Genomic DNA, 12,858 nt, shown 5'->3' with positions numbered 1-12,858 from the left:
ATATATATATATATATAATTTTTTTTTTTGGTTAAACAGGCTTAATATATAACAGTACGCAATAACCAGTCTATTACAAAATAGCTCAGCTTTATCATAAGCTAACAAATTATCCACCACAGGCAGTAGTTCATACAAAATAAGGAAGCCAATTAATTAAATTGCTCCCATTTTAGCAAGCCTATCAGCACATCTATTAGCTTCCCTAAAGATGTCAGTCACTATGTAGTTAGGGAAGCCTCTGATCAAGGTCTTGCAATCATTCAAAAGGGGACATGCATTTGATTCACCATAATAAGTTCACATATAATAATTATCATATCATACATATGAATATTGAATATTTGGTTATAAAATAAAATTTTACTTGTTGAGCTAACTAAAACCCACAACTCTTAGTTGTTTTACCTAAGTTTTACCCATTTATTAAAAAATAAAAACAATGAGATATAAAAATTTTATCGAACTATTTTGTTGTTGTTGTTGTTGTTGTTGTTTTTTTTTTTTTTTTTTTTTTTTTTTTTTTTAAATAATTTTAAAAAAACAAACACACACACAAGAGAGAGGGAAACAAGAGAGAGGAAAATGAGTTCTAATGCAAAGGCACACTACAACTCCATTAAAAAACTATGGTAATTTTTAAGGGAAACTTTTTAGTTGTTAATACATACAACGTACGTAAATAAAAGTTCAAAATACAAAAACATCATGGGTTCCAGTTAGCTTAATTGATAAAGTCTCTGATGGTTGTATAAGAGATTTGGGCCTACACCAAAAACTGATTGGTGTCTTGGCCTGATGATAAAGAGCTATTATAAAAAACGGACGCTATAGGTTGAAACTCTCTAAGAAAAAAAAAAAGCCAAAACATCAAGAAGAGGTTCCTCAAATAAAATAAAGTTTAACGAAAGATAATAGCCTCTCTTTGCTAAGGCATCAGCAACACACTTGAATTAGTCAGGTGATCATACCTTAAAACCTAAAATTTAGGTGGATTAGTTGGTCTATTACCCCATGACTTAAATAAACATGTCAATTGTAACATAACATCCAAGCATTTTTTTTAAAATTATATAAAAAAATAAAAATAAATAATAAAACTCTGTAGGCTGAGATTGGACCTATGCCTATTCAGTCAAGTGTCTAGTGACTCGGGCAGCCCAAGGCCCATATTTCTAAACCCAGCTGAAATCAAACAACACCAAAAGCCTCTCTCATATGTTTCTTCTGTTGTGGATGACATTGATAGAAGCAGTACCAAGCTCTACGGGATTCGAGTTCGAGTTCGAGTTGTAGAGGAAAAAGGACAGGTTGAAGAGACAGAAGCTTAAGTTAGTGCAGAACTCGCTCTCGAAGTCCTCTCTGTTTCAGGTTGGACTCTCTCTCTCTCTCTCATTGACATTCTTTCAGCTTTTGGGTTTTTTTAATTGGGGTGTTTGATAAATTGCCAGAGAGAGCTGAGGATAACCCTTTTTTTTTTTTTTTTGGGGGGGGGGGGGGGGTAATCTTAATGGGTATGATACAGATTTTTGTTTTGTTTTTCGTGGTCGGAGAAATAGTAGGCCGATTGGTGTATTTGACAAGATATGACAGAGTTGTGGTCAATTTCACTAATAGAGTAGCATTATATGGGTGTTATTGGTTTTGTCAACTATTTATGTTATGAATGAATGTTTTGATTCATATAAATTTTTGAAATTATAGGAAATATTATTGATTTTATGCGCGTACCAATTGTTGGAAAATGTTTTCTCACTCATTTTCAGGATTGCAAACAAACACTAGAGAACATAGAAGTTTTCCTCAAAATATATTCTGGAAAACAAGTCATTTTCTAGAAAACATTTTTAGTCCAAAGGTTCTCTGAGTTGGAGAGAATTGTTTTCCCAGTACCTCTCCCTCTCATGGGGTGTGTGTTAATTTTTAGTAATTTGGCCATCTGAGTTGGTTTGGGTTTTTTCATTTTTTCAATGTCTGATTTTATATATCACATTAAAAATTTGCAGCTTTGGGTATCAATCTGTGAAATATAAACATGGCTGAGCGACAAACGCTGGATCAGCAGCACCAAATTGATCAACAGATTCAATCCTCACCGCCTCCAAGGGACGACATGATTGCATGTGTGATGGCATTGGAGGCTGCTTTGCTTCCATGTTTGCCTGCGCGAGAGCTTCAGGCTATAGACCGTTCTCCACACCCTTCTCATCAGAGTTAGTAATCCATTTCCTCCTCCTGATATAAGGGTTTAGACTTGTAGACCTGATATATTGTGTTTTGCATTTAATTTTGGAGATGGTCAAGTAACCACATGATGCTTATAGTGTTATATTAATTCTTAGAATCTTTGCAAGGTAACTTTGAAAGACCCTGTTTTGAAACAAAACAGAACTAATTTCTGATTAATTATTGAACTTAAGATGTATGTTTATTATTTTAAAGCTGATGTAGAAACATCTTCTGGGAAGAAAATCATTACATCCTAGCTAGAAGTGGATGCTTGGAAAACTTAAAATGCGAGAAAAGGAAAGTCATGTACATACAAATGTAGATATAATGGAAGGAATACGTTTGGTATCTATAGAATGGGCTCATTTTGAAGTACTTAATTTTGTTTTGTTTTGTTTGTTTGTTTGTTTGTTTGTTTTTGAGCTAGATTTTATATTGGAGGGCATTTTTCCAAAATTGTTTGTTTGTGATAAAACTATTGTGAGGAAAGAACATAGAATGCTTTGTGTTTTTTGGATAAGTTTGAATTGAAAGGATGATATCATAGAATTAATTGAGGGGTTGGAAAATTAGAATTATGGGAAGAAGGTTATATTCACTTTATGCAGAAAGGAAAGGTACAAATATGAGGCCTGCAAAATGAAGGCTGCTTGCTAAGATTTATAATTTGGAATTTGGTAGCAAACTGCAGAGCTTTTGTTTTGGCTATAAATGAATGTTACTGGGATGCTATTGATTGATTTCTTATCTATTGCTTTGCTAAGAACTGCATGGAAAATTCTGAGTTATTCCAGGTGGTTAATGCCTGAGGAGTTTCTTAAGCTATTTAGTGTTTGGTTATGGAGATGCTTTTATTTGTGGCATTAAATGTCCAAGGAGGAGTAACATTTTCTTCTATTTTGGGGTAACTTTTATCGTCTGTGATAAATTATTTTGGGTTGGTCTTGGATTTGGAAGGATAATAATCAGCTTGATTGATTATTCTGGAGTTTAACTGGGAAATTATTTCTTCAAATGGATAGTGTATTGTAAGATGTGAGGAGAGTGGGGTGGGGGGATGCACGAACCAACTATATGCTATTAGCAACAGTGAGCTCTTTGAAAGGAGGAAGGAATGATAGTTTACTTGCATAGCTATCATAACATATAGTTGAGGGTTGTTCAGTAAGTTAACATTGGACTCAAAAGAATTAACTGGGTTCTTGAAAATGTGAAGTCTATCGTAGAAAACTTGTTTGTAGGAAATTTTTTGACATCTCATCCTCTAAGATTTCAAAAGTCCTTAATTTGTTTAATGGAGCATATTATGTTACTAACAGAATATTTGTGCATGGCTTGCATTTTATCCTGAAAGCATGGACTATCTTAGATTTGAAATTGCAACTTTTCAGAACCTTGTTTGAATGGATGATAGTGTCAGGTTTATTTGCTTTTTCAAATTTTTTGGATTCCGCTGGTCATTGTATCTTTAGAGTTTAATTGGGGTTGTACCTACAGTAGACTTCCTGGGTTGCCTTCCTTTTCCTTCATAAAACTTCTTATTTATCCTTTTTTTTTTAAAGGAAAAGAAAAGCAAAAAGAAAGAAGTCCAATGCCATTGATATATGCTTTGGCAATTGATCTACCCATGAAATAGATCCCCCCCCCCCCCCCCACCCTCTCTCTCTCTCTTAAAAAATAAAATAAGTCATCAACATCTCAAGCCGGTGGAGTAGTGGACTACTAGAGTCCCTTGGACAAAGATTACCTCTCTTATATTTCTGAATGTGCAAGTGATTGTAGAAATAGCTTACAGTGAAGTTACAAAACCTCTAATATTTCTAACTAATTCCCAAGTGTTTGACCTCATTATTATGCTTTGGAACATCATCTATATTGTTTTTGGATCAATTACTGTGGTCTGTTTATCAATCCTTTCTTAGACTGCATGGCTTTAATCTGTCAATAACAAATGTTTGGAATAGCTGATTGAAGTGCTTATATGTCTTTTCATTAGTACATGCTGAAAGGTGTTAAATTTTTGAGTGCTTCAGTTGATGTAGAAAGGCATGCCAGAGATTTTATGGATGCTGCCAAGAAGCTTCAGCTGTATTTTATTGGCCTGCAACGGGAGGATCAACCAACCAAGGTTGAAACACTTGGAAAGGTAACTCAAAGGCTATTTGCAGTTGATGTTGTGTATCCTACCCACTGATTCAGAAATTTGCTGGGAACTTGATGACAAGTCATTTTCATTGTGATTTCTGCTTTTAACAGGAGATCGCTATGATGGAGGAAGAATTAAAGATAAAGACTGAAATTATCAAGAAGCAGGAGAGACTGATCCAAGGATGGAGAAAAGAGCTGAAAGACCAATTGGACAAGCACAATGCCGAGTTGGAGAGGGTATAGAGTGTGGTTTTTGAGCAATAAGCTTGTAATGATTCTTCCAATTGGTGCTAACTTTTCTTGGTGCGTCATGCTCCTGGCCTTGGGATTGTTACTACATGCTAATGGCATTTTTTAAAAGATCTTCTTGCCTGTGTAGCTTGTAAATGTGAATTAGAAACATTTCTTGAATCCCTAACAATTTTAAATTCGTAGTGTTGCAAGCTGCTGTGATTGATTGAACGAGAGGTTGCAAGCTGTAGCGTTCTATACAGCGCAATGTATGTGATTTGCCTCTAATGAGCCTAAAAGTGAACGGTCATCTTTAAAGACTGATTTTCCTAACATTCCCCATTAAACATAGGCCAATTGACAATTTCAATTGGCACCTCTTCGAGTTTCCAACACCTCCTTTGCATATATTGAAAAAAAAAACAAACAAAATTTACCAATCCAAAAAAAAATCAACAAAATTCGCTAATCCAGTTCTTCATTACTGGGCAACGATGGCTATCTTAGTATACCAGTGCAGAATGAAATGATCATGAAATGCCATGTCAACAGTACTATAAGCAGACCTGGCTGGAAAATTGCACTGCTGTGCAAGCCGAAGGGCAATAATTTTGAGATCTCTCGGGGTACAGATTTGGCTTTACAAGTTCGTGGAATACGCAGAAGGCAATAAAGGATAAGCATTGCAGTTTGCCACCGTTTCCTCACGCCAGTACAGAATTTCAATATATGGTTAAAACCATCATCGTGTTCCAAACAGCTGAGATGTCAATAATTTTCAAGGCACTTGAGAGGCAAAACAGAAATGAAACTTAAAGGGGGTTGATAACTCAAAAAGGAGTCAGATAAGCTTCTTAATTCTTTTTCAAATGGGTAAAGCAACATTGAAAAGATTACAATTACAATGATACACGATCACTTCTAAAGGCTACTTTTGAAAAATGAGAATGTAACAAAGATAACTAGCAAATGAGAAGATATCACATCTAATTCAGTAGGTAATATCCCAGTTGAAGATGCATTTCAGCCTTCCCCCTTGTGGATAGAAAAGGTAAAACCTAATTTGTCTATTTCTTTGCATATGTGATCAACATTGGATTCTGTTGGGTTATCTTGAAACCTTGGAGTGCCTGCATCGCAGCTGTTGATTGCATCTCATCTGTATACTCCACAAAGGCAATTCCTGGCTTTGTTTCCACCATTCTAACTTCCTTAAAACCATGATATTGGTGGAAGAGCATTTGCAGCATCATAGGAGTTGTCTCGTGGGGAAGATTCTGCACGAACAGTATATTGTTTGGTGGAGCAGGTGCCTCTGGTACCAAAGACTTTACACCACCCGGATAGGGTATTTGAGATAGCTGCACCATTTTGGAGAGAGAGTGAGAGAAAGCAATACGATAAGGATTTTATTACAAAATATAAAGTATTGACACACCCATATGAATTCATATAGAGCACAAGGGATTAAGAAAAATTACTAAAACATGAAACCACATTTCAAATAAACTCAGAAGTGGTCTCAAAAAAGAAAGCATGCTTACTGGAGGTGCAGATCCATAAGCTCCAGCATATGCAGGATTCAGACCCAATCCAGCTTGAGCATCATGTTGTTCTTTTTTCTTCTTTCCTGCAACAATAAGGAAACATGTAAATCTCAGTAAAACAAAAACAAGTTATAAGAAAACCAGGTGTAGGCCATACATTTGCCACTCTAGCTAAAAGAAAGAAACAAGGGAGTGTCCAGTACTTCTTATATACTACAAGATAAGCATCCAATACTTAAATTTTTATTTAAAAAAAAAAAAAAAAATTTCTTGCATCGTCCTGAACATGTAACATTAGGACATGACCTTCAGTTTAAAGGAACATAATTACAAGTTAAAGCATGGGAAAGGTTTAAAACATATGTTCTGACCAATGTTCAAAGAAAAGATGCTTGTCTGATTAATATAAAACAATAAAGCATTGTATCCATGTCCTAGTTCATCCTAATTATGGAATTTTCACATCAAAATAAATCATACTGTATCCAAATCCTGAATCCACATCAATGCTTCATAGTCAACACTGGATTTACTCTTAGAACCATGACAAAAACTTCAAAAAACTGACAAATAATATATAGTGAAAAACTACATACAACAACAATAACAACAAAAAAGCTTAGTCCTAAAAATCTGGGGTCATCTATGGATCATCAACACACTTGTTACAGTAGGCCGCATATACTCTTTTCCGTCATTCTATTCTATCCAAAGTTATTCTCTCTATTAATTCCTCAATAGATGTCATTTTTCATTACTATTAATGTTAGTTTTGGTCTTCCTCTATTTTTTTATATTCTTAATTTGAATCAACTCACTCTTTTCTCATTGATGCATTAATCACTATCCCTTAAATATGACCAAACTATCTCAAGTGACTCTCCCTTATCTTTTCACCAATAGGGGCACCCCTATCTTTAGCGAATTTTTTTCATTTTAAGTGTCCATTTGGGAACAGCTTATTTAGCTGAAACTGAAATTTTTTTGCTAAAAGTACTATAGATTAAAGTAAAAGTTAGCTGAATAGTATAATAGGATCCATGAATAGTACAAAAACGTGATCTTTAGCGAATTTTTTCCATTTTAAGTGTCCGTTTGAGAACAGCTTATTTAGCTAAAACTGAAAACTTTTTGCTAAAAGTAATGTAGATTAAGATAAAAGTTAGCTGAATAGTACAGTGTGACCCATAAATAATACCAAAAAGTGCAGTCAAACCCATGAATAATAACAAAAATAAGTTGAAATTGCAAATAAGATGAAATTTTCAACTTGTCCCAAACGCACACTAAAACTAATATTTCCTTATATTTTCACAAATCCATCCTAAAATTCTCATTTTATGAATATGTTGCTTCTTCACAGCTAGCATTTAGTATCATTGAGCATGGATGGCATTTTAGTAGTCTTATAAAAATTTTCCTTTTAACTTAAGGATAAATCTTAGGTATAATACCTTGAGTGTTGTACAGAAGGTTCCCTTAATTAAATTATAACACATGGTTGTATTGACCAATGAAATACAAATAGTGTTTTCTTTTCCTATGACAATCAAATTCAATATTCAATATAGCCATGTGTTTTGAATTTAATTGAGGAACCTAATGTACTACACATAAGGTATTCTACCTAAGTTTTACCCTTGATAGGTATTCTACAACCACACAATACTACAGATATGCTTCTCGGCTTTATCTACTAAGCTATTATCCAATGATTCTAAAATGGTGGGTATACCTGAATTTATTTAATTTTTTTTGATCAGTGGGTATACCCGAATTGAATATCATAAGATCCCAAGCATCACTTAGAGTCTTGGTACAAAGAGAAGATAACAAATACAATACAAATATGCATTTATCTTACAAAAAAAAAAAAAAAAAAAAAAAGCATTTATGACATTATTGCTCAAGAAAGTTTTCCTGACAAGTGAAAGAGTTCAAACTGTCCAAGCAGAGAGGACAAACATTTGTAGGAGAAAATAGAACAAAAAGGAAAAGAGAGGGGGGGTGGGGGGGAGGATTCTTACCCTTTTCCTCATGCCTCTTACGTCTTTCACGTGGAACAAAAGTACCATCAGCCTTGGCTATCACATCTGATTTTGTCTTTGCATATTGTATTCTCTGTGATAATCACAAATATCAATTAAATTCAGTTGATAGCAAAAACAAAGAGTTCCATCTGCAATGGCAGTTTTAAAATTAAAGCAACACATGCAAAACCATCAACTAGGCCATATGAACATGATCAAGGAAAAGAAGTGTACCATCCAAGTTGACAGCCATTTAATTCATTCATGCTCTAATTGATAAAATACCACAAGTTGTATGGAAGCTACAATACAAAATAACCTTACAAAGAATAAGCAATTTCACGTAACTGGCAAAACCATTCCAGAAAATTTAAATTAAGGTTGAGGACTGTTATTTGACCTCATCATGTTAGGGAGGAAGAAACCCACAGCCAATCGATGAGAAACAACCAATTCACCAAGAAGTCCATGGGTGGCAGTCAAGTGTGTTGAAGGTCGAAACCAGCTAAAATCTAGGCGGAACGAGCTATATTTTTGATAGGATCAGATTTGTCAGATAAGAGGTTTATCCAGACCACCATTTGACCTGCAACTCACCTTTTTTCTTTAACACTCAACCTCCCACCTGGTTGAAACCATCTGAAAGCCTTCGAGTAAATCCAGGTTGGATGGATGGGTTGGGCTGAGTGGGTTGTTGCTCACTCCAATCACAGAGGTAAGGAACAAGTGCATATGTGCATAGATTTTTATTTTTTTATATCTTATCATTTAAATGAGCAGGATCTTTTTGGAGCGACTAAAAATTGTTTGGAGGAGGCACCTTAAATTGAGGGCAGAGGCAAAGTCTGTTGAGAGGAAGGAGAGACTAAGTAGTTTAGATTGTTCCATCTTATTGTCTAATGTCTTTGTTGAGATTGTTCTATATTGTTTTCTAATGTTATGGAAAGTTATAGGATAGAAGAGACATTATGTTGCCATTTAAAATGTGAGGTTGCAACCATGAATATTGGAAAGTAATAAGAGAGGTTAGAAAAGAAAACAAGAACATGGTTGCCCCCTTTTCCTGCATCATTTGCATAGAATGGGTGGCAGAAGACATGCAGCCATCTGCCTGACAAGCAAAACACATACGAAAACCTTAATTTATTTTTCAATTACACATACTGAGAATATGACCTACAAGCCATTAACATGTTCTTCTGATGCGTTTAAAACCCAATGAAGTTAAAGACATTTTGGCATTTTCCATATACAGGAACTAATGACGCACCCACTGTATCTTTTATCAATATTAAACCCCTAAAAAACTGATTATTGGAGTATTTCAATAAACTAATCTTTTTCTTCTCTTTTGGGTTAAGTAAATTAAATTCATTAGTAACGCAAGGGGGTCCAACTCAGGTATACAGGAAGTATACAAGAGATGCACCAATAAATCAAGTAAAAGTAAAGAGATTGAAGGAAATTCTAGCAAGATTAAGAAAGAAAAACATCCATTTGCAACCATCCAATCATAGAGGGTCTTCAAGGGTAAAAGTTTCAACTCCGTAATTGTCTTCTCACAATCTTCAAATTCCGCACAAGCTTCAACTCCACATGATGCATGAAGGGATAGCATTCCATATGCTTACATATCAGTGCCAACCAAACCTTACTTTCCAACAATTGAATAAAGGCATGACCCATTTCACCACAAACAAACATAAAAACAGCTCTCATAGTTTCTTGGTTACTTTACAGTTCAGGAGCACATGATCTGTGGTTTTCCTGCTCTCTTTACTCATACAATACCATATGGCACTTTCTCAAACTATCCATCATTAAGGGCTCGTTTGGATTGAGAGGGGAGGGAGGGGGAGTGGAGGGGAGTAGAGTAAAAGTTGGCTAAGAATAGGCTAATTTTGGGCCAATTCCACTCTACTCTACTCTACTCTACTCCTCCTCCCTCCCTCTCAATCCAAACGGACCATAAGATTTCACTTAATGCTGCAATCCCCTCCACCCCCAAAAAAAAAAAAAAAAAAAAAAACTCTCTTCCAAATGCTCCTCCAAAGGAAAGAGATTCCGCCATTGGGTGTCAAAACTTTGTAATATGCTTTAACCTCAAGATAAACCAATTATTGTATTGCATGATCTCCCTATATTCTCTATGCTCACCAAAGACCAAGATAACAAGATATTAATTGTAAAGATTTTCAAAATTAAGGGTTAGTTATAACTATCCACCATAAACTATGGAGGCATTTACATTTTGCAAGGACAGAGAAATCGCCTCTAATCTAGAACACCACAATATAATTCAATCCCATGACCCATTAAGCAATTTAAATAAGTCATGTATTTAAAAAGTACATGTGTATGGCCATTTCATTGCCACATAATGAGTTTTAGAAGCTTTCTCCAAACGGGTTTAAAGAAAAATCCTATCCCATACACAATGTGGATTTTGGAATCAACACCCATTACAATTTAGACATCCACCCTAAACAAAGAGGCAGTTTGCTATGCAAATCCTAAACTTAACAAAAATTTATGCAAAATCAAATTAATCTTCTATCCCACTAATATGATAATTTAGACACTAACTAGGAATCAAATTGCATAAAAGAAAATTCCAAGTTTTGACAAAAGAAATTTACCATGGGCTTGTCGTAGAATGGGAAGCCCTGCATTTGGCGAAGCGCATTGGTGGCAGAGGAAACTTCATCGAACACAACCCAAGCTTGGCCTTTGTGCTTCAGAGTCTTGAAGGCCAGCACCTCCAATATCTTCCCGAATTGCGAGAACACCGCGTGCAGAGACTTCTTCAACTCTAATAACAAAACCCAATTCCCATAAATTCAAAACGATTCGTTTTTGCAGAGAGCGTGAGTGAGTGAATGAGTGATAGACATAGTTGAGTAGTGTTTACCTTCGAGCTTGATTTTCTCGTTGAGGTTGTTAATGTATATGGTCACGTTCGGAGGGACTTCTGTGCCTGTAGTATTAATCTCTGCCATCTTTGCTTTCTCTGGTCTCTGAACTAAGCTAAAAAAACATCAAGAAGAAACTGTTAAAACGGTGAATTTTAAGGGTTTAAGCCTTTAAGGGTTTTTTTGCCCTAACAGTGATCGGAAAGTAGTGAGTACTGAGAGAAAGGGATAGAGATAGGAGAAATTTAGAGAGAATAGTGTGATATGGGCTGGGCTTCTTTGGTCGTAAAAATATAGGTCCATAATTTTATTTTATTTTTGGGCTAAAACGTAAAACTCACCTTCTATATATTTCATCAAAATTCATTTTAGTTTTTAATTTTACTTTTATTTATTTAAGTTCTTTAACTTTCAAGTTTATATTAAAACTGTATAAAAAAAAGTTTATATTAAAACATTTTCATCAACTTTTATTATATGTTGTGGTTAATTTTTCAATTTTTTAAATTTTTCTTCAAGTTTTTTAAATTAAAAAAATACAATTAATAATTGAAGAATATTTTTCAGATTTTTTTTTTCAAAATATTTTAACAAAAACTAATAGAAAGTACTTAATTGAATAAATCTGAAACTTAAAGGACTGATATGAACGAAAACAAAGTAAAAGGATTGAAATGAATTCTAGAGAAACAAATTCTAGAAAAACATAGAAGATGAGTTTTGTATTTTAGTTTTTTTTTTTTTTTTTAATTATTGTGAGACTGGGACAAGTTCTGGGATTAAAGGTCTAAAGCTAAAAATACAAGAAGAAACTGTTAAGAAGGTGACTTTTAAGGGTTTAAGGGTTTTTTTGTCCCAACAACGATAGGAGAGTGGTGACTCCTGAGAGAGAGGGGGATAGAGATAAGAGAAATTAAGAGAGAGCAGTGTGATATGGGCTTGGGCTTATTTGGTCATAAAAATATAGGTCCATAGTTTTTTTTTTTTTTTTTTTTGTGAGACTAGGGCAAGTTCTGGGATTAAAGGCCTAAGGCCCAAATTTCCAAACCCAAATTGGGTTTTCATTATACCCATGCCAACCAACTCAATTCAACTAAATTCAAGGCACAGCCCAGTTTTGAAAATGACAATGAGGTAGTATACCAACGCGTTGGTGAGCCTGGTCGTAAAACATGCCTCTGGCCTCTGGGGGCATGGGTTCCACTAACAGCGTATATTGCGGCTCCTACCTCACTTGCACACTGTTCACTCAGCTCATCATTGAATATTGTATGGGGTCTTAGTCCGAAAGCAGTTATGATAGTATTATGGTTAATGCTCAAATAGAAGAATTGCACTGATCGTCCCCTCGAATATTTTTTTGTTTTTTTGTTTTTTAAAAGGAATTACGTCCAGTATTTGGCAATTCCAAGTTCCAACCTTTTTCCGAAAGGGCACAATTTGAAAATCTGACCCCAAAGCCTTTTACCCCCATTATACGTTTTCGGTAGATTCCTGTGTCCCAACTCTTGCGATGGACGTAAAGCCAAATTGTCTAAAAAAAAAGGAATTATAGCTAAATCAACATTTTATGAAAAGCCTTTTACCCCCATTAAGCTTGTGTCTGGGAAAAAATTAAACAATCAGTTTATTTTATTATTCAATCTATTTTTGCTACTATTTATATATCTCATTGCACTTTTTGGTACTACTCATGAGTCACACTATACTATTTCAACTAATTTTTATCTTTATTCATAATACTTTCAACAAAAAATTTTT

At 34.7% G+C, this 12,858-nt stretch overlaps 2 protein-coding genes across 2 annotated transcripts; one reads left to right on the top strand and one right to left on the bottom strand.

Annotated features, from left to right (window-relative positions):
- Window positions 1–1,186: 1,186 nt before the first annotated feature.
- LOC115971464 (mediator of RNA polymerase II transcription subunit 28) lies at window positions 1,187–4,839 on the top strand. The gene is made up of 4 exons (XM_031091396.1): window positions 1,187–1,371; window positions 2,007–2,213; window positions 4,263–4,375; window positions 4,486–4,839. The coding sequence occupies exons 2-4, from the start codon at window positions 2,036–2,038 to the stop codon at window positions 4,618–4,620; spliced, it is 426 nt and encodes a 141-aa protein (XP_030947256.1). The 5' UTR covers window positions 1,187–1,371; window positions 2,007–2,035; the 3' UTR covers window positions 4,621–4,839.
- Window positions 4,840–5,410: 571 nt separating this feature from the next.
- LOC115971462 (U1 small nuclear ribonucleoprotein A) lies at window positions 5,411–11,367 on the bottom strand. Its single transcript, XM_031091395.1, has 5 exons — window positions 11,097–11,367; window positions 10,825–10,997; window positions 8,183–8,276; window positions 6,153–6,238; window positions 5,411–5,969 (listed from the first exon to the last, which is right to left on the bottom strand). The coding sequence occupies exons 1-5, from the start codon at window positions 11,182–11,184 to the stop codon at window positions 5,676–5,678; spliced, it is 735 nt and encodes a 244-aa protein (XP_030947255.1). The 5' UTR covers window positions 11,185–11,367; the 3' UTR covers window positions 5,411–5,675.
- Window positions 11,368–12,858: the final 1,491 nt, after the last annotated feature.

Source organism: Quercus lobata, chromosome 12 (genome assembly GCF_001633185.2).
Source record: "Quercus lobata isolate SW786 chromosome 12, ValleyOak3.0 Primary Assembly, whole genome shotgun sequence".
Classification (NCBI taxonomy): domain Eukaryota; kingdom Viridiplantae; phylum Streptophyta; class Magnoliopsida; order Fagales; family Fagaceae; genus Quercus; species Quercus lobata.
This window is presented reverse-complemented; position numbering and strand designations above follow the sequence as displayed.